Consider the following 27275-nt stretch of genomic DNA (forward strand, 5'->3'; position numbering starts at 1 on the left):
TCATGGACTTGGTCCATGTTCATTACCCCATGCTCTAATTCTGAGTCTAACCATTCGCAGAATTCAATAAAAACTGCCTCTCGCTCCTCATCAATACTCCTCTGTCCTCTCTTCCTTTTTCCTTCCTCATCAGTCTTGGACAAACTGTCACCTCTCGCAAACATAAGTTTGCATCGCAAATGGTACAGTGTTTCTTCTGCTACCAAGTCGTTGATCCCTTCCAGGCGTCCAGTGACTTCAGTGCCCCAGTCATCCCCGCGACTCCGTGCTGTCTTCAGCAAGCTTGCCTTCAGTGTATCTGCAGTCAAATTATCTGGCACTCTGTATTTCTTTCTAGCTTGTGCTGGATTATTTTTGTAGAGCTGGGCTGGTTGGTTGCAAAGAATGCATACATCCTTATACAGGAGGTCAACTGACTGTGATCTTCTAGAACTGCAGCCAGTTGATGAACTGAACTCACAAGTAGTGCGTCTTCTCTTCAACTTTGATGACTCTTTCTCTGCCTTTGATGCTTGAGCTGACTTCTTGGTGGTTGCAACAAAGTTGTTGTACAGATAATTTTTACACTTCTGGTGGTACCTCAGTTTTCCTTCCTTTTGAGCCTCCTTCATACGTTCCACAACAGTAACATTTTCGACAGTTTCTGCTTGTTTCAATAAAGTTGAGTATCCCTTTGGAGTTGCCTGTATGAGCCTTTCAGCTGGTGTATCCGAGCGTGCACAGATGAAGCAATTGAGCACAGGTGGAGTAACGTCTTCATCTATATTGCTAGACTCCATGTCCTGCAAAGTAGAAAATGAGATATATTTAGAAATTATTTTTCCACAAAGGAGTGTCTGTGGTGAAATATAAATGTTAACAATCAACTCAGAATCATGAAAAACCCTTATTTGACCCCTCATAAGTTACTTAAGGGCCGATTTTAAAAAATAAAAATTCTCGAAAATAATTTTTCGGTACCCGAATTCAACAGCTTTTTTTCTGGGTTTCCCACGGGAGTTGACCTTCAACATTTTAACACATGTTATTACACACCTTTACAAACATATTGGTGAAGAAATTTTTTGGTAACAATTTAGTCAACAGATTTTCATATGTTTCCCTTACTATTATATTATCGATATTCAAGGTGAACCCATAGTTCAGGAACACAGGCTGATACTTTCTAGCCATGGCGAGTACCTTACGCTCACAGCTCAATCTTTCGAATGAAAAGCAATGGACATTCACGTGTCGGAAACTAAACGTATGATCTGACTGACCGGATGCACGCGTGGTACATCGCAGTACATCGGTACAGCGCGGTAGAAGAGTCCACACGAAAAAGTTTGTGTCGGCGTTTGTTTGATCTCTGTTCTGTTCAGTCGGGAGAAGTAAATCGTCGATAAAGTTTTTTTCCCGCGATTTCTGAGATGATCGTGCGACCCATTGAAAATCCTTCACGACCCAAACATTGAGTCGCGACCCATAGGTTGCGGAACGTCAGTTTAGACTTAGAGTATCTGTTATTGATTTTAACCACCTGAGTTTTATTCTGTAAGAAGTCAAGGACCCAAAGGGCCAGAGATTGATTAACATCTAGGTTGAGGAGGCAGTCGAACAATCTAGAAGGCAGAATACAGTTGAAAGCAGAGCTATAATCAACAAACAGAACACGTGCATAGGTAGCAGGAGCCTCAAGGTGTTGTGGGATGTTATGTAGGCAAAGGGAGACAGCATCATCAACAGACCTACCAGCTCTGTATGCGAACTGGTGTGGGTCCAATACAACATTAGACAGGTGGTTACATATCAGCCCCTCAAATACCTTCATAATGGCAGAGGTCAGTGCAACAGGCCTATAATCATTGAAACAGCACACATTGGATTTCCTAGGTACAGGGATTGTTATTTTAAATTTATTTCAAAAAATATTTAAAATGAAAGTGAAAAAATTTGATATTTTAAACTCGACTGGACTACCGTCCAGTTGAGTTTATCACATACTGAACCCTCCGTCGTCTGTCGTCGTCTGTCTGTTAACTTTTCGACGTTAACACTCCAGCGTCCACAAATATCAACCGATTCTGATCAAACTCGACATGCAGCATCCTTACCCCAAGGACCAGGTTGGTATTACATTTCACCCTGATCCGTTGAATAATGGCGGACTTAGGCGACCATTTTGTTTTTGGTCATGAAAACGACGTCAACACTCTAGCGTCCACAAATATTAACAGATTTTGATCAAACTTAGAATGTTTAACCCTTACCACACAAGAATGAATGAATGAATGAATGAATGATCGTTTTAAGGCCATTTTCCCCGCTAGAGCGGGGGTTAGCCTTGCGGGCCCCATGACAATCATGGTTCCCTGTTTGAGGCAATGTTTTTATGGCCGGATGCCCTTCCTGACGCCAACCCTTGGTCACGCTCTTACGATGCGCAGGGATACGGTGTACGTATTCTAAATTGGGGTACACACCGTGATCATTCATCCCAGCAAGCTGGTACTCAATTTGCCGACCTCGGAAGGATCACAGGCTGAGTCAACCCCCCTGGCGTTAATTCAGCAATCGACTGGGATTCGAACCCAGGATCCTAGGATCCCAAGCCAGCACCCTAACCGCTAAGCCAACACCAGGCTTCACAACAACATACAAGGTAGGTTGCTATTGCATTCCAACCCGATCCGTGACAAAATGGCCGCCATATTGTTTTCAGCTCCGAAACGACGTTAAGACTTTAACGTCCACAAATATTTATGGATTTTGATCAAACGTGGTGTGTGGGACTCTTAACACACAAGGTAGGTTGCTTGTCCAGTCAGTTCAGTTGAGTTCTGCTTCCATGGAAGCTCTAGTTTAATTTTCTTGCATCCAGATTTCAGTTTTGGGATATGATTATTTGGCACCTCATTTTTCTGGCAGAACTTTTGTGCTAGTCACCTTCATATTTTTTTTCTGTTTACTGTGTACACCAAGACGTTTCCTTAAAAACGGTCAATATAAATGTTATACCTAACTTCTTTATAAACTTGTGTTGAACTTTGTATTGGAGGATCATTGAAAAATGAGTTACATAATCTGAGTTATTCATATTGAGCCATTGAATCGTTGATTATGCCAACTTCATGGATCTCACTAATGTTTATTTGTCATTAAAAGGGACCAAAAGGAGGGACTGGCCCGTGATTTGGTACCTTTGCCTAAAAACTCATAATAGCTCAACTCGCTTTGCTCGTTTCACCATCATTCATTTTTAGTCTTGAATTTAGTTGAATTTAAGAGTTTATTGAATTTAAGAAAATCATTCATAGATCCAATAAATATCTGATCATGTTTTATCTCTCTGATAAGATCCATCCTTTTAGCACAGGAATCACCATCTAAAATATTGGCAAATATTACATTATAATTTAACTCTTGGTTTAGATATCGCTGTTGAGCTAATATAAAATGATAAACCTCTCTTAATGACCTAGTCTGACCTCCTCCTAAGCCACATATCATTTTGAGATTGTTGTAAATTATTTTCCCATTAAGGTATTCACAATAATCAAAATCTTCAGTCCATTTAAAAATGTTAAAATTTCTAGAAACAGAAGATAACTCATTTATATCAATATTTATTATTTTATTTGTTTTATTTACTTTTACCCCTGTTGTTTCTTCAATTAGACTTATTTGATATGTCTCACATTCATGATGTTTACCAATAATATACCAATCTGAACTATTCCTCCATTCTTTAGTTTGATTCATTTATATAGATTTAGACCCGTATGGAAGGGCATTTATTTTATCATCTTTTATATACAGTGCATTCAGAAAGTATTCAGACCACTTCACTTTTTTCACATTTTGTTATATTGCAGCCTCATGCTGAAATTGTTTAAATTCATTTTATTCCTCATCGATCTACACTCAATACCCCATAATGACAAAGAGAAAACAGGATTTTAGAAAGTTTTGCAAATTTATTAAAAAGAAAAAACTGAAATATCACATTTACATAAGTATTCAGACCCTTTGCTATAACACTTGAAATTTAGCTCAGGTGCCTCCCATTTCTCTTGATCATCGTTGAGATGTTTCTACACCTTGATTGGAGTCCACCTGTGGTAAATTCAATTGATTGGACATGATTTGGAAAGGCACACACCTGTCTATATAAGGTCTCACAGCTGACAATGCATATCAGAGCAAAAACCAAGCCATGAGGTTGAAGAAACTGCCTGCAGAGCTCAGAGACAGGATTGTGTCGAGGCACAGATCTGGGGAAGCCTACAAAAAAATTCTCTGCTGCGACGAAGTTTCCCAAGAGCACAGTGGCCTCCATAATTCTTAAATGGAAGAAGTTTGGAACAACCAGGACTCTTCCTCGAGCTGGCCGCCCGGCCAAATTGAGCGATCGGGGGAGAAGGGCCTTGGTAATAGTGGTGACCAAGAACCCGATGGTCACTCTGGCTGAGCTCCAGAGATCCTGTGTGGAGATCGGAGAAACTTCCAGAATGACAACCTTCACTGCAACACTCCACCGATCTGGGATTTATGGCAGAGTGGTCAGACGGAAGCCTCTCCTCGGTGAAAGCCATTCTCAGAGAGCCTCCTCAGCGCCGCCGAGTCTGGCATTTCACTCAGGCTGACTGTCACGGTCTGCAAGCAGCCATCAATCATCTGGACTGGTCTCCCATCTCTACTGCCTCTGACATCAATTCTTCCTGGGAGTTTTCTTCCAAAGCAAACTGCTCTCTCTCTCATGCACAGATTTATCCCATCTCGTCTTCAGTTGTCTTACCCTTCCTCCCGTCCATGGTACACTGAATCTTGTGGTGAGGCAGTTGCCCTGAAACAACTTGCCTTTCCCTCTTGGAAGGCAAATCCAACTGAAGGCAATCTCAGTTCCTTCCACCAAGCTCGGAACAAGTGTGTGTCTACCCTCAGGAGTGCCAGGAAACACTATCTCTCCACACTCAAGAATGAACTCTCAAACCTGTCTCCTTCTTACAAATCCTGGTGGCGTCTGGTCAAATCCGTTTCTGGTGTTTGTTCCCCCCCTCCATCCCCTCCCTTACCTCAAATGGTTGCACTATTGACACCGCACGTGACAAAGCCGAATGCCTCAACTCTGTGTTTGCCTCAAAATCTTGTGTCCCAAACCCATCTCTCTCTGTTCCCACCTTACCCAGTCAAACCCAACTGCTCCTGGACTCTGTGTCCTTCTCTCCTGACAAGGTGGAGAAGTTTTTGTCGAACCTCGACTCTGATTCTGCAACAGGACCAGACGGCATCAGCCCACGGGTCCTAAAATCCTGCACTGCTGCTCTATCTCACCCTCTCTCTGTTCTTTTCACCCTCTCTTTTGCTCAAGGTCATCTGCTAGCATCTTGGAAATCAGCAAACATTACTGCTTTACACAAAAAGGTGCAAAAACAGATCCTTGCAACTACAGACCAATCAGCCTGCTCCCAATTATCAGCAAAGTCATGGAATCCATCATTGCTTCGGATATCAAATCCTTCCTCTTCTCCAATGGCTTGATCTCCAATCATCAATTTGGATTCAGACCTGGTCAATCTGCTCTGGATATGTTGCTTCTGCTGTCTCAACAATGGATGGAGGTCCTCAATGTCAAACAGGAAATCAGAGCTGTCTCCCTTGACATATCACGTGCCTTCAATGCGGTCTGGAACCCAGCTCTGCTCACCAAACTCTCCTCCTATGGTATCCATGGAAATCTCCACGCATGGCTTGCGGACTTCCTCTCTGGTCGTAGTCAACGTGTGGCCCTGAATGGATTTCTCTCATCGTCCCTTCCTGTTCTGGCTGGAGTTCCCCAAGGTAGTGTTCTGGGCCCTGTGCTTTTTGTGGTCTTCATCAATGATCTCTCCGACTCTCTGGAAAATCCTCTCTATCTCTTTGCTGATGACTCCACTCTCTGCCGCTCCATTCCTCATCCCTCAGATCGGCAGTCTGCAGCCTCCTCACTCTCTGCAGACCTGGACAAAATCACATACTGGTCAAATAAGTGGAACATGTCTTTCAATCCTGACAAATCTCACACTCTTACTATGTCTCTCCGAAAAGACCGACTGGAAAACCCTCCCATCTACTTTCTCAACAATCCTCTCCAAGAAGTTATGTCGCTCAAGCTTTTGGGTCTCACTATCTGCCATGATCTTTCTTGGGAAAACCACATTTCCAAACTGGCCTCCAAAGCCAGTCGCCGACTGGGCATCCTCCGTCGTGCGAAGTCCTTCCTTGGCACACCTGAGCTCCTCACCACATACAAGGCTTTCATCCGCAGCTCAATGGAATACTGTTCCACCCTCTGGGCTGGTGCTCCTGTCTCACACCTAGCTCGGCTTCACGCTGTTGAAACCAAAGCTTTCAGAATCATTGGAATCTCCTGCGATGAAGCTAACTCCGAGGGCCTTTCACTCACTCACTGCAGGCAGGTTGGTGGTCTTTCTGTCTTCTACCGACTCCTCTCCGGCCTTGCTCCCCCAGCTCTCTCTGTGCTCTGTCCCCCAAATATTCCTACAGGTCGCACAAGATCTGCCAGCAACCCTCTTATGGTTAAACTGCCAAAATCTAGGCTCTCTGCTCACCTTCACTCTTTCATTCCCCTTTTCTCCCGCCTCTGGAACAAACTCCCCCACTCCCTTCAATCCCACTCCTCCCTCCAGGTCTTTAAAACATCTGTTCACCACCATCTCTTATCTTCCCCCATCCAAAACCTTGATCTTTTCTATCCCCGCTAATTCACCCCAGATCCACCTTTTTTGAAATTCCAACTTCTTTCCTGGAAGTCCTTGCAGTGTCCATATGTTTTATACCTCTCCCACCCCCCCCCCTCCTTCCCATGCCTCCTCCCCCCAAGCCCTCTCCCTCCCACAGTTCTCTCGATGTCCCTGCTCTCAAATGCTGTGTTTGTGTCCCCCCTCTCTCCCCATCTTGTCTACCGCTCCCCTTATTTTGTGTTTTATGTGTCGGTTTGACTTTCTGTGTGATTAATGTTGGCTTTCATGAGCCTCGATCTTGTATACAAAAAAATAAAATAAAATAAAGGAGACACATCAAAGCCTGCTTGGAGTTTGCAAAAAAAGCACCTAAAGGACTCTCAGACTGTGAGAAACAAGATTCTGTGGTCAAGGTGTGATAGTTTATTGTTGTGTAAATTTAAATTCACTAATGCTGCACTCGTAAATGATTTCTTCTGGAAAATGTTTGATAGTGCCCGTTTGTATATTGGGACACAAGAGGTTGAAGCGGTTGATTATGTCTCTGCAACATCTGAAATTATTAAATTTACACTATATTTGTTTCGTGATAGAATGGGTAAGGGTTCTACCGAAGGTTTTATTCCTGATATGGCAACGGGAACAAACACTGAGCCTGGTTATAATCAAAGAAAGTTAATGTACAACGATGATACAAATGCAGATAAATAGTTGTACCATAGCTGTTCCTCTTAAAGGTATATTTGAATTTTGTGATTATGATAAAGTTCTGTAAGGACTTAAAATTAGATTTCAACTACAAAGAAATGATAATGTAAATAGATTGCTTTTTGGTGTTGCTTATGCTTTTGGTGATAATAATAAATTTGATATTGATGAAATGTGTTGGTGTATCAGTGAATATGTTGGAACCCATCTGTGGATCAGTCCCATCGGCCGATGGGTCTGACCCGTTTGGCGACCCATCTGTGGATGCACGAGAAATGACAATGCAGACCCATCGGCCGATGGGTCTGCGCCATCTGCGGATGTGTTGTTCACCTTGAAGGAATGTGTTGACAGAATGGTGCTCTTCAATCAGGTACACAGTCATTGGAATTACATGTGGTAGGAATTTAACAGAGATGATTTTTAAATGTTTTATTATCTATTTCTACCCATCTATTTATACATTTTGTCAATACATTTTGTAATTAACAGATACATGGCAGTTTTAGTAAAGCTTTACATAACATACTCAACATTCATACAAAACATTAGGTGTTCTTCTGATAATGGCGGAGGGGAATGGTGGCAGGGTAGAGAGTGGCAGGTGCTGATGATTAGGGTTATGGTTAGGGTTAGGGTTAGGGTTAGGGTTGTTAGGGTTAGGGTTGTTAGGGTTAGGGTTGTTAGGGTTAGGGTTAGTTGTTAGGGTTAGGGTTGTTAGGGTTAGGGTTAGGTTAGGGTTAGGGTTAGGGTTAGGTTAACTCATCCACCATTGATGCATACACATTCCTTCAAGGTGAACAACACATCCGCAGATGGCGCAGACCCATCGGCCGATGGGTCTGCATTGTCATTTCTCGTGCATCCACAGATGGGTCGCCAAACGGGTCAGACCCATCGGCCGATGGGACTGATCCACAGATGGGTTCCAACAAATATACTCCTAATCTTAAAACGGAAGAGATATTGAATAGAAGACTTAACTCAAAGAAACCACCAAATGTATCATACCTTAAAAGAAGATGCCAACACGTTAAACTGCACCAAACTACCTTCACGTGGAATTTGGGTGGTGTTCTGAAAGGAAAGCCACGATACCTATGGCTCATTTTTAAGAAACCAGATGGCGATGAAGGTACTGATAAGAATAATGCACTGTGTGATAATGCTAAGGTGAAACAACTTCAGGTTTCTCTTGATGGTACATTTTACCCGCGAGATACATTGGAAATTGATTGGGAAAAAAATGATTATGCGGAAGCCTACAAGTCTTACCAAAAGGTGTGTGAAAGCAATGGTAATAAAGGTCCCATTTTGGATATGGTTGTGTTTCAAAAACTTTATACAATCTATGCAATTGACCTGAGTTCTCAAAAGGAAACTATAAAGTCTAATAGAGTGGATACTTCCCTATACATTGAAAGAGGGGAGAGTGAAGAAGTTGATACATATTGTTTGCTTTTGGAAGAAACAGAATTGCAGATTAATACAGATAATGGTGTTATGATTAATATCACATCGATGTTTCTAATAAATAAATGAGTAGTAAAGAAACAACTGGGGTATAGTATATATTGTTACGGTTTCCGCGCGACCGTCCTGCCCTTACCAAGGGGAGATTAAACCCCTTGTTCTTTTTGGGTCGGCGCAACTGAGAGACCTGAATCGCCCCTCCCGGGCAAACGCAGGGTAGGGTTCTGGGACGATGTTCGCACGTACCTAAGTACCTGTGCCGCCGTGAAAGCGGGGAATCAAGCCTCACACGAGCCACGCGTAATTTGAGTACACCGAGCGGATTGCGTACCACGTGGTCCATGCAGTTACCTTTGGTATTGGAACCTGATTAGAGCGGTTTTATTCGTACCACGCTAAGTCAATGATGGAAATGACGGGGACGATCGAATGGAAGAAAGAACACAGGTTTAATAATTATTCACACTATTATGTACAAGGCGAAGAGACACAGAGCAGTCTTATGCAGTCTTAATTTATTCCCAGACACGGGCCCGATCACACTCACAGGGGGAAATGAAGGAAGGATGATGTTCAGGTGCTGAACGCGCTGACTTGGTCGTCCAGGAACGGCTTCGCCCGGCGTAGCTCTCCCCGGTCACAGCACGTCCCTCGATGAAGGCAAGCAGGTGGTAGGAGGGATCCTTGCAGCGTGTCTCTCGAACAAAGGGCAGAGCAGGCAGGTGGGAGGGAAATGTACACGTCTCTCGCCAGGCTTGGCAGTTTCCCATAGCGCGATTAATTACCGGCGCGCTCTCACTCGCGTAACCCAATAGAGGCTCTGCCTCAAGCTCAACCGAGCGTTTAAGTTGCAAGAGCGCCTTATAACTCGGTTCATGCGCGTCTTCTCTCAGAGCTCGTTCAACAAGCGCCTCTCCGCAGAACTGCGGTGGGGGCTTCGCGCAACGGGTTATATTGCCAACCCCCTTGGCTCTCGAATGTTCTAACCACGCCTTGTGACGCAGTGCTGCAGCCACTCCCTTCGAGCCCTGATTGGCGGCTCGTGCTTACCGTCACTCCCACTCTCCCTGCTCCACCTTCCTTCGGCCTGGATCGACTTGCCAGGCCCGACCTCATGGTATTTCGCGCCAAAACCACCGCAATCAAGGCATCATTACCATTGGAAGGACCTAACTCTCCTTGTCGTACTCAATGCAAAACTAACACAGGAAAAGGACTATGCTTACACATACTAAGAAATAACTGAACTATCGCGAGGCTACGTGTTGTAGTGTGACTAAACTATGAGGGGGAAATTAACCTTTATTGTACAAACTCAAAACCGCAACAATATTAATCAAATCATCAAACATATAATCAATAAACAAATCAATAAAATAAACTATTATCTTGTATTCAAAATCAAAAGCCTTGTATTATTAATGTTAATACAATTCAAAGAAAATGAGCAGTAAGAATTGATGTTTTGCTCACAAGAGAGCAGGTGAAAACACAAAATGATACTGGCTCATTAAAAATTTAAATGATAAAACCTATGTTAAAGAAATATTCAACAAGGGAAACGAGTGGAGGATTTCTTCCGTTTCTAACTCCTTTATTTGCTGGTTTAAGTGTGTTGGGAGCATTGACTGATAGTATTTCAGCAGCACTAAAAACTGTGAATGAAAGGAAGGCTCAAATACAGGCTCAAAAAGAGTTGGAAAGACATAACAAGGAGTTGGAGAAACAAATTGGTGGAAGTGGTGTAATTGTAGATTTTGCTGTAAAGCTTGAAAGCCTACCTGATAAAGCGAGATTGCTAGTTGGAGATATACTTTATTCTATCGCACAGGCAGGTGTTAAACTAACTAAAAGGGGTAATGGATTATATCTTTCTCATAAATAAATGGATAAATGGTTTAAACACTTTGGAAAGAATACTCAATTATACAGAACTTGCTAAATATTGTAATAAAAAAAAAAATTGATAATGTGGTTATTTGTATGAGAGATTAATTAACAAAGTTATCTGAAAATACAAAGAATATTATTGTGAATTTAGAAGATAATAATGGGAATGGTTCTCATTGGGTTTGTATTTATAATACAACAACAACAACAACAACAGGCATTTTAAGGCCATTTTCCCTGCAAGAGCGGGGGTTAGCCTTGCGTAAGCCTTCAGCCTTTGTATTTATAATAGTCAGGAAAAAAATTATTTTGATAGTTATGGTCTTCCACAACCTCTTGAAGTAATAAAATTCTTACAGAATGGTGTTTATCAGACGTTTCAAGTCCAAAACATTCATTCTAAATGTTGTGGTCAATTATGTTTATATGTATTATTTCAACTCACAATAATGAAAATTTTTATGATGTCATTTTTAATCTAATATATATGACTTGTGTTGGAAAAGATGGTTCTATCTTTGGAGTATCCCGACTGTTGGATATTGAGTTATCAAATTATTATACAAAGGCACAGGCTGAAAGACTAAAATATAATATAACAAAAAGTATTAATATGAAGAATACTTATAAGTGAATCCATTACGCAAGCTCCGCAGATGCCAATGACTTGGTTAAATTGAATGATTTATCACAATATATATTGTTGCGGATATGGGACTTGGCCTCAATATCCGCTTGTAAATACTCCCCTATTTCCCCAATACTCCCCAACTATCCCCAATCCCCCATTCCCTAGTCCCATTGCCTGTAAATAACACTCTGTAGAACCGACCTTCCCCTTTTTCCCCCATTAAATGTCGTGCCCAGGTCCACCGCATCTCACGTAGACAACTTTCGGACATCTTGCTAGTTATTCTTAGTCTATGTCAGTTAAGGACTCGTTTCCATTAATTCTGACTCTTCGTTGCACCAGAATGTGATTATATGGCACCAGTAGTGAGTTTAGGACCTTCCCATACCTCCTCCCATCTTCTTCCCCAAACAACAACTACAACAACAACTACAACTACAACAACGGCGCGGCGCGGGGGGAGTGTGCGTCCTCACACCGGCTCGGTTAGCCGCCATTGACCATGCGCTCCGACGGGGTTACCACGAAGGGGCTCCCTGTCAGCTCCTCGTCAAGGGCGGAGCCTGGTAACCCCCCCCCCCCGCACCCAATAAGAAGGGCGGACCGATTCCATCTGGGGCGGAGCTAACGAGCCGAGGGCGTGTCACTCCCCGCCGGATATACGCAGCGACTGACCGGACGTGACGAGAGATGCGCCCCCGACTGAAGAAGACAAGTCGCGACCTTCCAGCGCTGAGAGCGACTTCCCCGCATCTCTAGACCGGACCGGCTCGATCCTGCCCTGAGCCCAGGTGCACCTGGAGCCATCGATTCTGCCTTTCCTTGCCATCAATCCCCGTGTGAGTCAGTTTTTGTCCTGTTTATCTGTCGTCTGTCGGGGCTATTATAAGAGTGTGTCTAAGTGCCTGTCTTCCTATGCTGTCCCTCTTGTCGTTGTAATCTGACCTTCCGCCCTAATATAACCTCCTCCGGAGGTCTTGAGAACTGAACCCTTGGTGTCGTGTCATTTGAATCCCAGCCGTTGTGTCCTTTTCCTTCATTGACCTAGCATAGCGCGACTCGGACAAGGTTCGAGTATAATCGGGTAACTTGTGCGGACACGGCGGCCATTCCGCTCGGCCCACCATAACATCAAAGTCGTGTCTGTAACAATATATTTAAATAAAATGGCTATATATTCAAAAGATGTAGAAATGTTGAATACATCCCCAGGCCATACACTATTTACAGTTCCAATTAAAATTAACCTTTATAAAGAAGGACGCATAGTTTTTATGAGAATAGAACATTGGGGGTAAGTAATCAGACATATCTTAAAATTTTTATTACTTATCTAATATTGAATTAGATAACAAATATATATATATATATATATATATATATATATATATATATATTTATATATATATATATATATATATATATATATATATATATATATATATATATATATAAATATATATACAGACTTGGCATTTAATATGGAATTTTTTTTTTTATTCTTGACTTGGGTTTACTTTCTGAACTCAGTATATCAATCTGGTGAGTTTATTTTACGCTTCGGTGATTTCTTTGTCAAAAGAACCATGTCACTGATTGTCTTTCGCAGCAAGAAGTCAATAACAGGATAATATCACAGGTGGCGTGACAAAATGTAACGACAGGTACATTTGACGATTGGCTTCACAATCGGGTATATAAGGGTTGTTGGTTCTGTATTAGTGGAAAACAACTGCTGCACGTCTACAAAAGTTATTGCCGCTTCCTCTGGAGATGGTCCGTCAACTTGACAATGCTGTTTGTCATGGAGTGGTGGCTTTACGAAATTCCGGCATGAAACAGCGTGCTATTGCTTGGCAGCATGGCATCACTCAAGGTCAGGTGTCAAAGATCCTGAAACAAAATGCTCAGAGGGGTGTCCCTGCTCCAATACTGAGGCCAGGACGTCCCCGCAGAATCACAAGGAGAGATGATTGCCAGCTGCACCGGTTAGTCTGCAATGGCCGTACCAAGACAGCTAATCGGCTTAGGGATGAGTGGCAGCAACTGACAAATGTGCCTGCATCCAGAAGGCTAGTCAACCAACGACTGGTTCAAGCAGGCTATCGTGCCAGGCGTCCCCTGAGAAAGCGACGCCTGACCAGACAACACAGCCAGCGCCGATTGCAGTGGGCCATAGAGCACCACCAATGGCAGCCAGTACACTGGAATCACGTGACCTTCAGTGACGAGTCTAGATTTCTGGTCTATCGTCAAGATGGCGGCGTCCGAGTGCGCAGACAAGTGCATGAAGCCCACAACGAAGATTGTATAGTGCCAAGAGTCCAAGCTGGAGGGGGTGGGGTGACCGTTTGGGCTGCTTTTCATGCAGGGGGAAAAACTGACCTGGTTGTTCTGAATGGAAACCTGAACCAGTTCAAGTACAGGGTCATTCTGGAAGAAACATTGCTTCCATTTGCTCGTGCAGCCTTTCGAGGAAACTTTGTCTTCCAAGATGACAATGCACGGCCTCATCGTGCTCGCATGATCCAACACTTTCTTGCTGACCGTGGTGCAGAGCATATGGAGTGGCCTGCCATGTCCCCGGATATGAATCCGATAGAGAACTTGTGGGCAGAATTAACGCGTCAAATCGACAACTTGGACCAGCAGCCTACCTCTGTGCGCGAATTGCAGCAGACTATTGTCACTGCATGGCAAGCGATTCCTGTCCAAACCTTGGTAAATCTCGTGAACAGCATGCATCGACGTGTACGTGCTCTCCTGAATGCTCGTGGGGGTTACACGAAGTACTGAACTGTAATTTTACTGTCCGTAATCCCAGTCATAATTTAGCTTTTGTTTTTGTTGAAATTTTTTTTGGCTAATGTGCAAAATAAAGAGATACTTCTGGAAAACGTACAGAAGTTTAACACAGTACTGTCCGTGAATTGAGTTCGATATCAGTTTACATCATTTCAAGGATCAATTTATTTGCTTCGAAATGTCAAATGTGGTTTATGTTTCTTTTAAAGGTCACATTAACAAAATCTAGAATAATTTCAACATAATTCCAATGAACTTTTGGTTCTAAGTCATCTTGAAAAGTAAGTTCAACCCCACAAAAAAAATATTCCATATTAAATGCCAAGTCTGTATATATATGTATCTAAATTGATATATTATATATATATTATATATATATATATAATAAATATATATATCTAAAATTTATATATCTATACATTAATATATATCTAAAATATATATACATATATATCTAAAAATTTATTAATTCATTCCTATATATATATATATATATATATATGTACAGTGAAACCTTGACTTACGAGTGCACCAACTTACGAGTTTTCTGAGATACGAGCCGTCGCTCGGGCGGTTTATTGCTTTGAGATGCGAGCCGAGATCTGAGTTACGAGCTTACGCCACCCGCCACCAGGTGGGTTCCGGTCACGTGGTTATCTTGCCGTGCAAGCATCTCTGCCGTATATCGCTGCTGTTTTGTTTTCGCATTTTGGTTATTTTGGAGCTGACGCCACCCGCCACCAGGTGGGTTCCGGTCACGTGGTTATCTTGCCGTGCAAGCATTTCTGCCGTATATCACTGCTGCTTTGTTTTCGCATTTTGGTTATTTTGGAGCTTACGCCACCCGCCACCAGGTGGGTTCCAGTCACGTGGTTATCTTGCCGTGCAAGCATTTCTGCCGTATATCACTGCTGCTTTGTTTTCGCATTTTGGTTATTTTGGAAAATTTCTTAGTTTTAACCATGGGTCCTAAGAAATTGAGTGCCAAGGGCAGTACTGAGAAGAAGAAGAGGATGATGTGCTTGGATATAAAACACGCAATCGTCGAAAAACATGAGCGAGGTGTGCGTGTTGTCGACTTGGCGAGGCAGTACGATCGTAGCAGTACGATCACGATCGAAACATTTTGAAAGGGAGGAAGAAACAAACCTCGTTGGACAGGTTTTTATTGAAACGCCCTGCAAGTGAAAGCGAGGAAAGTGTGGCGAAAAAGGCAAAAGTCATCTCCTCCACCTCCGCCAGCATCTTCGTCTGATCTTCAAGGTAAATACACTTAATAAAACCAGTTTATTTCTTTACATTGTGGCGGACACGGAAGCTCACTGGCGTGGTGACATCATTCCGCGCACCAAGTGGGCGGGGGCCACGCCGACGGGTAGGCGTGGCCTCAGGATATACACCGGCGCGCAGCCCGGAGCGCGCCAGTGTTACAGTGAGCTCTTGAATAAAGACTCTTACAAATTACCGCGTTGGCCGCTTCCTCCTTGTTTACAAGCAGCGCGCGTAACGCCGCTTATTACGTACAGTATATACGAGGTCGTGCTTGTTTATACATTATTTGTTATTTATAAAGTACATTTTTCTTATTTAAAAACACGTAACAAAAAAAATTGGTGTGGTTTTTTGGGGGCTGGAACGGATTAATAGCATTTCAATGCATTTTAATGGGGAAATTTAATTTGAGAAACGAGCAAATTGAGTTACGAGCTCGGTCACAGAACGAATTAAACTCGTAAGTCAAGGTTTCACTGTATATATATATATATATATATATATATATATATATATATATATAAAATCGGGAGATTATATCAGATGCGGACGTAGCTTCAGGACGGTCTATCTTTAATTTTCGACAAGCTTTCGACCAACAAAGGTCTTCTTCTTAGTCTACAGAAACAACAGGCATGTATATCAGACAAGTATGTATAGTGATATGTGTGTAAGATGTGTGATATGTGTAGAAAATGCATACAAAAGGAAGAGCCACGCTAAAGCTCACTCACCGTCCCCAAGCTCAGCGGAAGTGAAGCGCAGCTTATAGTTATCGTTCGTGCTACGGTTGGTGCACGTGCATATACATATATATATATATGTTATATATATATATATATATATATATATATATATATATATATATTGTTACGGACGCGGTTGAAGATGTTATTTTGACCGAGCGGTTGGTATTACCGCGACCGAACAGTTATTCCCCTAACTAAAACCCGATTTACCCCAAACTTTGGCCGGATCGCGCCACCGCTATTCAATCGGGAAACCTCTAAAGCGACCGAACGAGAATGAAGAAGAAGAAGAAGTACGGAGGAATAACAGGATTTATTAAGTATTTTCACAAGCCAGAGCAACGAGAGCAATCGGTTATATTCAGCGAATGGAAGGAGCAGATACACAGTGAATCGTTAGCTTATACTATTCAATTTACTTTAAAACCCCAGGACAACATTCAAGACAGACGACGTTCACACTTACACGGGGGATATTGCAGGCAGGTATGGCTTGAGGATGGATGGTTGTTTTGGGAGGCAATGGAGGGTCCAGCGTGGATTGCTGCCTGGCGCGTCCTTTTCGTGGCCTGCGGCCCCTTAGCTGCCCCCTTAGCTGCAGCGCAGCTGGTCGCACGATGGCTCGCACACACCTGCTCGTTCAGGCGTCTTCCTTCTCCCCAGCAACAACGAGCGACAGCAAGCAAGAGGACGGGGTCAGAGCAAGAGCGTGGAGTGCGTCCCGCGGCGGCTTATATTGGTTTTTCACCGAACCTTCGCGCACTTTCTCGGGGGTTCCCGCTCCGCCCTCTCTTAGCCAAACCCCTTGTTCTGGGTTGGATGAGCGGGGCCGACTTACTCCTCCCCCCTATGACGAGGGGGGCGACCCGTCTTCTCTAGCCACTCCCCTTGTTCGTAATGGCCGCAAATGGCGAAAACCGGTCAGCAGCTGCAGGTAAGGCGCCGTCACGTTGCACAGCAGTTCAGTACTGCAATAAACGGTTGCTGTCAAAGCTCAAGTGGGGGAATCCCTGGCACTTGAGCTGCCATGGATCATCGGAGGGGCCTACGCTTTATTTCGTTTGATGCAATGCAGAGTCAATCTAGTGGGAAACACATATTTAGCCTACATAGAATAAGGAAATAAACTATTTAAAAAGATATATCGTGGCCTGTGTGTAAGTTTCATGGAATTAACTAGGAGGACGGCTGCGACCATTATTTACATTACGAGGGTGTTACACACAACAAAACCATACTTTTCACATTCGTTACTTTCTCCAAAATTGTTACACTTCTCAAAACCGTTACACTTCTCAAATTCGTTACTATATATATATATATATATATATATATATATATATATATATATATATATATATATATATATATATATATATATATATATACAATTTATTTTCCATAAACTGAACTTACCTTTCATCAAGCACCATCAAACAAAGAAGAATGTTCATTGGTTTAGGATCCAAAGAGTGTTCTTTGCATAATCCATAAGCAAAGTCTTCAAGATAGGAAGAGTCTCCAAGATAGACCCCACAGGCAGTCTCCAAAATGAAACCAGTTTTCAAAGTCTCCAAGGCAAAACTCTTTTCCTGATTTTATTAAATTTAGTGAGTCTCCAAGGTAGGCTCCACAGTTAGAACTATCTAGGCAGAACTCATAATATGTTTATTCCAAATTTAATGAGTCTCCAAGGTAGGTATTGAAACCATCCAGGCAGAACTCATATGTTTTTCCCAAATTTAGTGAGTCTCCAAGGTAGGCTCCACAGTTAGAATCATCGAGGCAGAACTCATAATATGGTTTCCCCAAATTTAGTGAGTCTCCAAGGTAGTGTTACGGATGTGTGACTTCCGTTATTGTGGTTTTCACCCACTGGACATGTTTCTGATATTATGTATTATTATTAGTTTCACAAGGTTTATTATTCACGAACGGTTATCAAAAGTTAAAAAGGATAGCTGAAAGTGAAACAGGAAACCGAAGGAGAAGACAATGAGGTGAAGAGAAGAAGCAGCGCGTGCAAAATCGGGGAAGACGGTGACATCAGCGCTCCGTAACGAGCCAGGTCTACCGACAGCCGCGAGGGGATTTTGAGTTCCTGGAAGGGACATCCGGCGATACGAATATTCGCTGGAGTGGAGAAATCTGCTTAGACAGATCTGGGGTGCTGAGATTCCGCCGAATCCTTGCCTCGTCGCATCGGCTCAAGCCAGAGCCGTCGGCCATCTTGAACCCCGTGCTTCGGACCTGTGAAGGTTTGCTTCGTGTCATCTTCTCCCCAACATCCTACCGTCTGTCGGGGATGAGTGGGTGAGACCGCTTTGTCTCCAATTACGTTGCGGTTTGCTGAGGGAGCGGTGAAGGTGCACCTCTGGAGGGCGCCGTTGTACAGTTTGGCGGGAAGAGCACCCTTGCCCACTGTACACGCTTCGGATATCGACTGGAGAGCGAGATTCGTGCTTCGACCGGATTTCGTTACATCGACCGCTGGAGCGAATCCCATTCGCCTTGGGAAAAGTCATAGAGACATTGAGGAGTGTCCGTTCATTTGCTGGCAGAGCCGTGAGTCACTTGACTTTATATAAGATATATATGGAGTGCACTCTGAATGGCCATTTACTGTACCGTATTACCTGGGTGGGATTTATAATACAAGTTTGTTCATTTATAATCATTGGTGTGGTTTCACGATTGATTTTCAACACAGGGTAATATATTTTTCTGCCGGGGTTCCTCGGGTTCGGAGGTTTACCGAGACCAGGAGATCAGTGAGGACCCCGTAACAGTAGGTATTAAAACCATCCGGGCAGAACTCATATGTTTTTCCCAAATTTAGTGAGTCTCATAGATTTGTGTGAGTCAAATTTAGTGAGTTAAAGTCTCTTTGGTTGGATTATCAAGGTAGAACTTGTTCTGGGGGTCATGGTTGTTCATAAGGTCTTAAACAAATCAATAATTTCATCCCAAGTTGTGGTAAAAGTAGTATTTTCATTTTGTATCTCAGATACAATTTCCTGTGAAAGAAAATAACAAAGTATTAATTTAATACAAGATTATTATATGTATAAATCAAATGCTGTGGATATTAAAAGAAACTTACCTTCATTGATAAGAGGTTTGAATCCAGTTCATCAATTTGAAGGTTTAGTTCCACACAGGTAGTAGGACTCCAAGGAACTCCAAAGTCATCCCACTCAAGCTTAGCACAGTAGTCCATTCTCAAGAGAAGCAGGAAGTTGTTTGAATTTAGCCTGTGTTTCCACCCTTTATATAAGAATGGTGGGTGTGGTTTCCTTTGGAAATTCCCAGCCTTGTGGGACAGAACATAACACGAAATTATGTAATAGTGGGTGGGGTTTATAAAAATGGGCGTGGCTTACAAAAGTGGGCGTGATTAAGTAGAATGAGGGTAGAGGCAGGCGGGGCTTAATAAAAGTGGGCGTGGTTTAGGGGAAAGTGGGCGGGGCTTAGGAGGAGGTCAGGCTAGGTCATTAAGAGAGGTTTATCATTGCATATTAGCTCAACAGCGATATCTAAACCAAGAGTTAAATTATAATGTAATATTTGCCAACATTTTATATGGTGATTCCTGTGCTAAAAGAATGGATCTTATCAGAGATAAAACATGATCAGATATTTATTGGATCTATGAATGATTTTTCTTAAATTCAATAAACTTGACTTTAATACTATATAAATAGAATTATTTTTTTTATCTACTCTATAGGGCGAAGCCAGCCAGCCCCATGCAGTGGAGTGGGGACCAAAAGGAGGGACTGGACTGTGATTTGGTATCGGAGACTAAAAATGAATGAAAGTGAAATGCCCGAAGTGAGTTGAGCTATTATGAGTTTTGAGGCAAGTGTACCAAATCACGGGCCAGTCCCTCCTTTTGGTCCGTACTGTTATTGTATGAACGAAAATGAGTTTAACGAGAACAATGTGACTTTCGCCAATATGCCTCCGCATAGTCCCACAACGGGTAGATGCCATCGTTCACTGTGCTAAAAATAAACAAGTTTGATTTAAATCCCTTCAGCTGTTCTCAAGTATCACATTTTTACCATACATGACGGTTTTCACATCGATCGGTGAAGCAGTTTCAGAGAAGGGATTTTTTTAAATATCGGCTTTCAAGCTAATATGGCTGCCATACCACATGACCTACAACATCATTTTCAAACTATATGCTTCCTTTTGCTTTGATTATTTACCTGTTGATTTTTGTCTTTTTGCACTTGTTTTTTTGTACTCTGTCAAAGCGTCTTTGGGCTTCTTGAAAAGTGCTATATAAAATAAATGTATTATTATTATTATTATTATTATTATTATTATTATTATTATTATATGCAACAGTGATGTTATAGTCAGGTTCACTATATTAAAAAATATAATTTCGTTCAAAATTTTGGGGGATTAGCAAACCTGTACATTTTTGGAATCATCAGAGCATGGAGAATCCGAAAATCAATGTTGGCATTTGCACAGACACCTGAATGGCCGCCATTTTGGATTTTCAAAATGGCCACCATAAAATACATATTTTGCGCTATCTCGGCTTCTAGTCAACCTAGAAACTTAATTAAATATGCTAATCCTATGTTTTCTGGGTCAAGGAATCCAATAAAGGCCTCAAAATAGTGCTCAGGATTATAGAAAAGCAACAAACAAAGGTAATTGAAAACCATTGTCTTTATATTTGTGATGTAACTGTATTGCATAATACATGATATTGCAAGTCCTTTGAAGTTATAGGTATGGGTTTATAAAGCAAGAAAGCAGCCTTGTTAGTATCAGATTGAACTATACGTCCTATACACAGGATCTACTTGGTCTACACCATTCAGGAATATGCTTTTACAGATCTACATCACTGTCCTGAGTGTCATTTTCGCAAAAGTGTTTACACAAATGCCAACATTAATTTTTGGATTCCTCATGCTCTGAATATTCCAAAAATGTATAGTTTTGCTCATCTCCAAAAAATTTGAACGAAAAAACATAGTGAACCCGACTATTAGATGATATTTGTAAAATTCAGCATCGATAGGGTGAGCGTTTCCAGAGATATAATTATTTAATATTTTCTTTCAATCCAATATGGCTGCCAAACAATGTGACCTATGATGTCATAAATTTAATATTTCAATATAAATGGGTCATCGATCATGTGCATGCAATTTCAGATTTTTAGGATAAGGAATTCAATTAAAATATTTTTGGCTGGTATACCACTTCACCTATGATGTCATTATCATCATGATTTTGTTTCCCATTGGGAGTACTTGACAATGTGCCAAGTTTCAAATTTTTCCATTCAGCGGTTTCCAAGAAATAACATTTTAATTATTTGCGTTGAATCCAAGATGCCTGCCATACCACGTGACCTATGACGTCACAATTATCATAACAACATTCTGCATGGGTGTCACTCCCACCCTGAAAGTTTTGTCTCAATGGGACATATGGTTGCTGAGAAAAACGAGGTTTAGCCCGTACGGATGGAAGGACCTGAAAACATAATGCCTTTGGCGGCGGAGGCATAAAAATACTGTGTGTGTGTGTGTGTGTGTGTGTGTGTGTGTGTGTGTGTGTGTGTGTGTGTGTGTGTGTGTGTGTGTGTGTGTGTGTGTGTGTGTGTGTGTGTGTGTGTGTGTGTGTGTGTGTGTGTGTGTGTGTCCAGGATCACTGCTCAACTCCACTCATTTGTTCTTCCTCTTTCCCACCTCTGGAACCAACTTCCACATTCTCTTCAATCTCATTCCTCTCCCAGGTCTTCAAGACAGCCGTTCACCACCATCTCAGATCATCCCCCATCCAAAACCATGATATTTTCTACCTCTTTATTCCCACCCTCCCCCCACCTTTCACCAACCAAACCCCACCTCTTTCCAAATTTCCAGTTTTTCCTTTCTAAACATTTGCTTCTGTATCCATATTGTCCTTTCCACATCCCTTATTTGTCCAAGTCTCCTTCTATTTTTTTTTAGTCCTGCTGTTGGTGTGTTTTCCCCTTCTTTTTCTCGTGATTACTTTTGCTCTGTTGCGTTCTGATTAACTCCGCCACGTCAGACGTTTTGTTTTCACCTTTGTCTGTCTGGCTGTCTGTTTGTCTGTGAACAGGATGTCTCATAAGGTTGTGGACAGAAAATTCCATGTACTTCTATATATTTTTATATTGCTTTGTGAAATATTACTATATATAATGTTGGGTGCTCCTTCCATAGCCTTCTAAAATCTAAAGGGTTGCTGCTGTCATAGAATAATGAATGTTACCGTTTGATCCATGACATAAAACTCCCATTCCCACTTCATCTTCAATGCCAGAAAGAGGGCTTTTAAAAAACAGGCGTCCTTACGATTAAATGGACACGAATATTTTTTCCAAGTAAATACATTCGCTTTCCAACCAAATAAATTGGTTATTACACTTTCCATCAATACCATTTTTTTTTTATTCTATGACAGCAGGAATGTGCTCTTCTTCTTCTTACACTGTTCTTCTTCTTCTATTTTTTGCACAAATACATGCCTGCACGCATGCGTGGACGGATGTGTATCCTTTTAGTAATAGGTGTCAAACAAAAATGCCTCATCTCTTCAGGAGCTCATGGGAAAGCAAGAGCAAGCCATGTTGGAAGTCACCAAAGTCAGGTTGGAACTTCAACAGCGAATCGGACATTTGGAAGCAGAATTGACTAAGCAGGAAGGCCTTGAGGAAAAGGTCGCAGTTCTTGAACGACAACTGAAAAGTAAGTTTGATGGTCACTGTTATTTTCAATGTCCTTGATGCGATTTTTTAAATTTTTCTTTTAATTTTTCTTGTATAATGGAAATATGTGCTGCAGCTCAAGCAAGGAACCACAGAGATCTTCTTCTGGAGAGTGAAACACAGATTGAGCAGCTCAATGTGAAACTTCATGAACGCGAAGTGGAAGCATGTCGTGCACGTGATGATGAAGCGAGGCGTGCACGAGCCCTACAGTCAGCGATGGCTTCCTTCTTACGTTCCATACCTACGGCAAGCCAAGATGGTACCTAGGTGTGTAACGGACACACGAGAACACACAATAAATAGCATCGTTGGCTGAGGGTGCGGCTGTGCCACTGATGCAATGCCCTCTGCTGGTTAGGGCAGGAATTTGTAATTTGATCATGAGGCCGGCGATAGCTTGCCTACTCTTCGCGAAGGACACCGTTGGATCTTTAACGTCCATCAAATAAAGCCGTCAGGTGGGACGCATATTTATAACCGAGGGATGGCGCACACATGGATGAGTCGCCCTGCCTGTGAAACACCGGGGTAACCGTTGATAGCTGTATCGGGATTCAAACCCAGGCAAGACAGCTTGGAGGCGAGTGTGCGTACCTCTTGGCCATCCTGCCTGCCCTTTATTTATTTATTTTATGCAATGAAAATTTATTATCAGCCAAATCCTAAAACATGGCAGCACCTCAACAGTTTAGAGCTGTTCGTACTCGTACCAAACGATCTTACTTGTCCCAGTACTGCAATTAGTAGTATCGTGGTAATAATTTTGCAGAATATCATATGACCATGGCATTGCATGGCTAAATAATCAACCTAAATACTTTATAATGTTACATCAGAAGTGCCAAACGCATAAGGTTTTCTTTCCTGAATTGTTGCAACAAAAAATGAAATAAACATATGTCACCCACAGGGTGAACCGTATCTTGCCAAGTGACCTTGACCTTTGACCTTGACCTTAATAATTTCGTATGGTGAATAGTATGTCTTCATGACCAACGCACATGAAATATTGAAAGATTTTGATGAGAACTGAGGAAATAATTTTTTCATGAAAATTCCGTTTTTTCGTCATGACGTCATCAAATGACGTCATAGCGTCAAACTGTTTACAGATCTGGGAAGCACTCATCAAGGGCATTCATATGAGGTACTACTCGATATGGTAACTGAAACTTGAAAATTTTACCTTTTGGTCAAAATTGAATGACCTTCAAAATGACCTTGAAGGTCAAGGCCGATCGACACCAAAAACTAATCAGCTGAGCGCCATACCACACCCTATATACCCACCAAGTTTGGAGATCATAAGATCAACGTTACTCAAAAAATAAGGGTTTCGTTGACCTCCATGATTGACCGCAAAGTGACCTTGACCTTTGACCTTGACCTTCAAAATTTTGTGTGCTAAAGGGTATCTCTAAAAGACTCTGATATGCGAACTTACAAGAGTTTCCAAAGGGAACTGTGCTCTACAGAGTGACCTAAACAATGCGAACTAAAGCAATACAATATACATGAAAAGTGCAGTTTTTTCGTCATAACGCCGTCAAATGACGTCACATTGTCAAACTAGTTATATGTTTGGAAAGCACTCAACAAGGGCTTCAATTTGAGGTTCTACTCGATATGGTAACTGAAACTTGAAAATTTTACCTTTTGGTCAAAATTGAATGACCTTCAAAATGACCTTGAAGGTCAAGGCCGATCGACACCAAAAACTAATCAGCTGAGCGCCATACCACACCCTATATACCCACCAAGTTTGGAGATCATAAGATCAAAGTTACTCAAAAAATAAGGGTTTCGTTGACCTCCATGATTGACCGCAAAGTGACCTTGACCTTTGACCTTTGACCTTCACAATTTTGTGTGCTGAAGGGTATCTCTATAGGACTCTGATCTGCGAAGTTACAGGAGTTTCCAATAATAACTGTGGTCTACAGAGTGATCTAAACGTGAAAAAAAAATGATTAACCACAAACAAAAAAACAAACAAAAAAACAAATGAACATATGTCACCCACAGGGTGAACCGTATCTTGCCAAAATGTGAACATGAGTGACTTGCTTCAGGTCACACTGAGGTGAACACCTTGACCTTTGACCTTGACCTTAATAATTTCGTATGGTGAATAGTATGTCTTCATGACCAACGCACATGAAATATTGAAAGATTTTGATGAGAACTGAGGAAATAATTTTTTCATGAAAATTCCGTTTTTTCGTCATAACGTCATCAGATGACGTCATAGCGTCAAACTGTTTACAGATCTGGGAAGCACTCATCAAGGGCATTCATATGAGGTATTACTCGATATGGTACCTACGATTTCAAAATTTGACCTTGGGGTCAATAATTTTCGACCTCCAGCGCTAACCATGAAGGTCAAGGCCGATCGCCACCAAAAACTAATCAGCTGAGCGCCGGACCATATACTAGATTCCCATGAAGTTTGGAGACGATCCGATCAAAGTTACTCAAAAAATTAGTGTTTCGTCGACCTCCATGATTGACCACAAAGTGACCTTGACCTTTGACCTTGACCTTCAAAATTTTGTGTGCTGAAGGGTATCTCTATAGGACTCTGATATGCGAAGTTACAGGAGTTTCCAATAATAACTGTGGTCTACAGAGTGATCTAAACGTGAAAAAAAAATGATTAACCACAAACAAAAAAACAAACAAACAAACATACAAGCTGACTAATACATCTTGCAAAAACTTCGTTTTGGCAAGATAACAAACAAACAAACAAACATACAAGCTGACTGATACATCTTGCAAAAACTTCGTTTTGGCAAGATAAAAACGTTAATTTTGTGATTGATAAATTGATGCAAGATCAGTAACTGTGTGAGGCCTGAATTGACTTTGTGTATGTGCCATGTTTGCTTTTTGAAGAGCTTGTCAGTTTACAAGTAAAATTACATCACCCTTCCTCACAGCTGAAGTTGGAAGCTTCTTTTAAGCAGATGCACTGTCGATGACCACGAGGATTCTTCAGTGGTTCCTCAACCAATTCTCCCTTCCGGTCTATTGCCGCATGGTACTGACCAACAGGCACCATCTTCCAAATGCCTTTGACTGCCTGGTGTCTAAGAATGGCTCCCCTCAGCTGAGACTCAACAAAAGGCGAACTCCATCTGTGACTTCCCAAAGGCGGCTGCATCTTGCTCACAAGAGGGATGACCCCAGGAAGACAGAGGCATGTGCTTTGGTCAGCAGCAAGTGGCAAAGAGAGTAGAGTACAAGGCCAACTGAATTCTTGTTTAAAATCCTTTATTACACATTAAGCAAAGTGTTCCATTTCTACAGCTATTGCCTTAAAATATGAAATATTGCTTTGTTTCATACTTTACAAGATACCTGGCTTTATAAGGCCAACATTTATTTGGGCTAAGTTGACTCGAGATTAACTTGTAACAAAAGTATAAGCCAGGAAGTTCAAAATGTCACTAAAAATATCAAAAGAGAGGAACACCCAATCGTGATTCTCCTTATATACAACACATTTGCTTAATTCACGTTTCTCATTTTATTTCATTTATTTGCAGTGTCTGTCTGAAGCCAGCCCAAAGGCTTCCTTATCCCATCTTCTCTTTAGGTTGACTTGTTCCATGATTTACAATCCCTTGACTTTTGTATTTCCCTTTGTATTTCTGTCTCGCACGTACCTCCAATGCACTTTGCATATAGCTCCAATGCACATTTTCGACAGTGTCTGAGAATATTGTTTGTGGGTTTCATAAAGTTGATTTGACAGTAAACCCCTCCATTGTGTATTCCGAATGGCAATTTCCTCAGGATTCCGGTTGCGGCACATTTCCTACTTATCCAACTCCCTTTCCCATCCACTCTACCTCCTGGAAAAGTGGATTCCCATCCAGTTACGATGACACGTGAGTGACAAATTCCAAGAGGGACTGGGGATGCTTGAAAGTCGCACGAATGTGTGGAGGAAATGGTGAAATCCCCCAGGTCACCCAACCAACTCGTCCACCAAGTTGTCCGAACCCGTCCATACCTTTTTGAGATATCCTACCTCACAGACAAACAGGTAAATAGACAGGGGGTGAAAACATAACTTCCATCCATCTTCAGTGGTGGAAGTAATAGAGAAGCAAACACAATAATTCCCCCATTACCCACTACCGCAACTCCCACCCACAAATAGAGCAAGCGACGGATGACTGATCCTTAATTACCTGAGTCTTCAGACACACGAGAAAAGACGAGGGGAATTC

At 41.9% G+C, this 27275-nt stretch overlaps 1 protein-coding gene across 4 annotated transcripts in view; it reads left to right on the forward strand.

The window, feature by feature from the left end:
- LRRC45 (leucine rich repeat containing 45) overlaps positions 1-26798 on the forward strand; it is a 110535-nt gene extending 83737 nt beyond the window's left edge. For all 4 annotated transcript variants that reach the window (XM_068115570.2, XM_068115572.2, XM_078779079.1 and 1 more), the window contains 3 exons: positions 22861-23008; positions 23105-23298; positions 25977-26798. In XM_068115570.2, coding sequence (XP_067971671.2) covers positions 22861-23008; positions 23105-23298 — 342 coding nt within the window. In that variant the 3' untranslated portion in view covers positions 25977-26798. The remainder of the gene's footprint in view (positions 1-22860; positions 23009-23104; positions 23299-25976) is intronic.
- Positions 26799-27275: the final 477 nt, after the last annotated feature.

This window comes from Myxine glutinosa, chromosome 5 (genome assembly GCF_964187855.1).
Source record: "Myxine glutinosa chromosome 5, kmMyxGlut1.1, whole genome shotgun sequence".
In the NCBI taxonomy this organism is placed as follows: Eukaryota; Metazoa; Chordata; class Myxini; order Myxiniformes; family Myxinidae; genus Myxine; species Myxine glutinosa.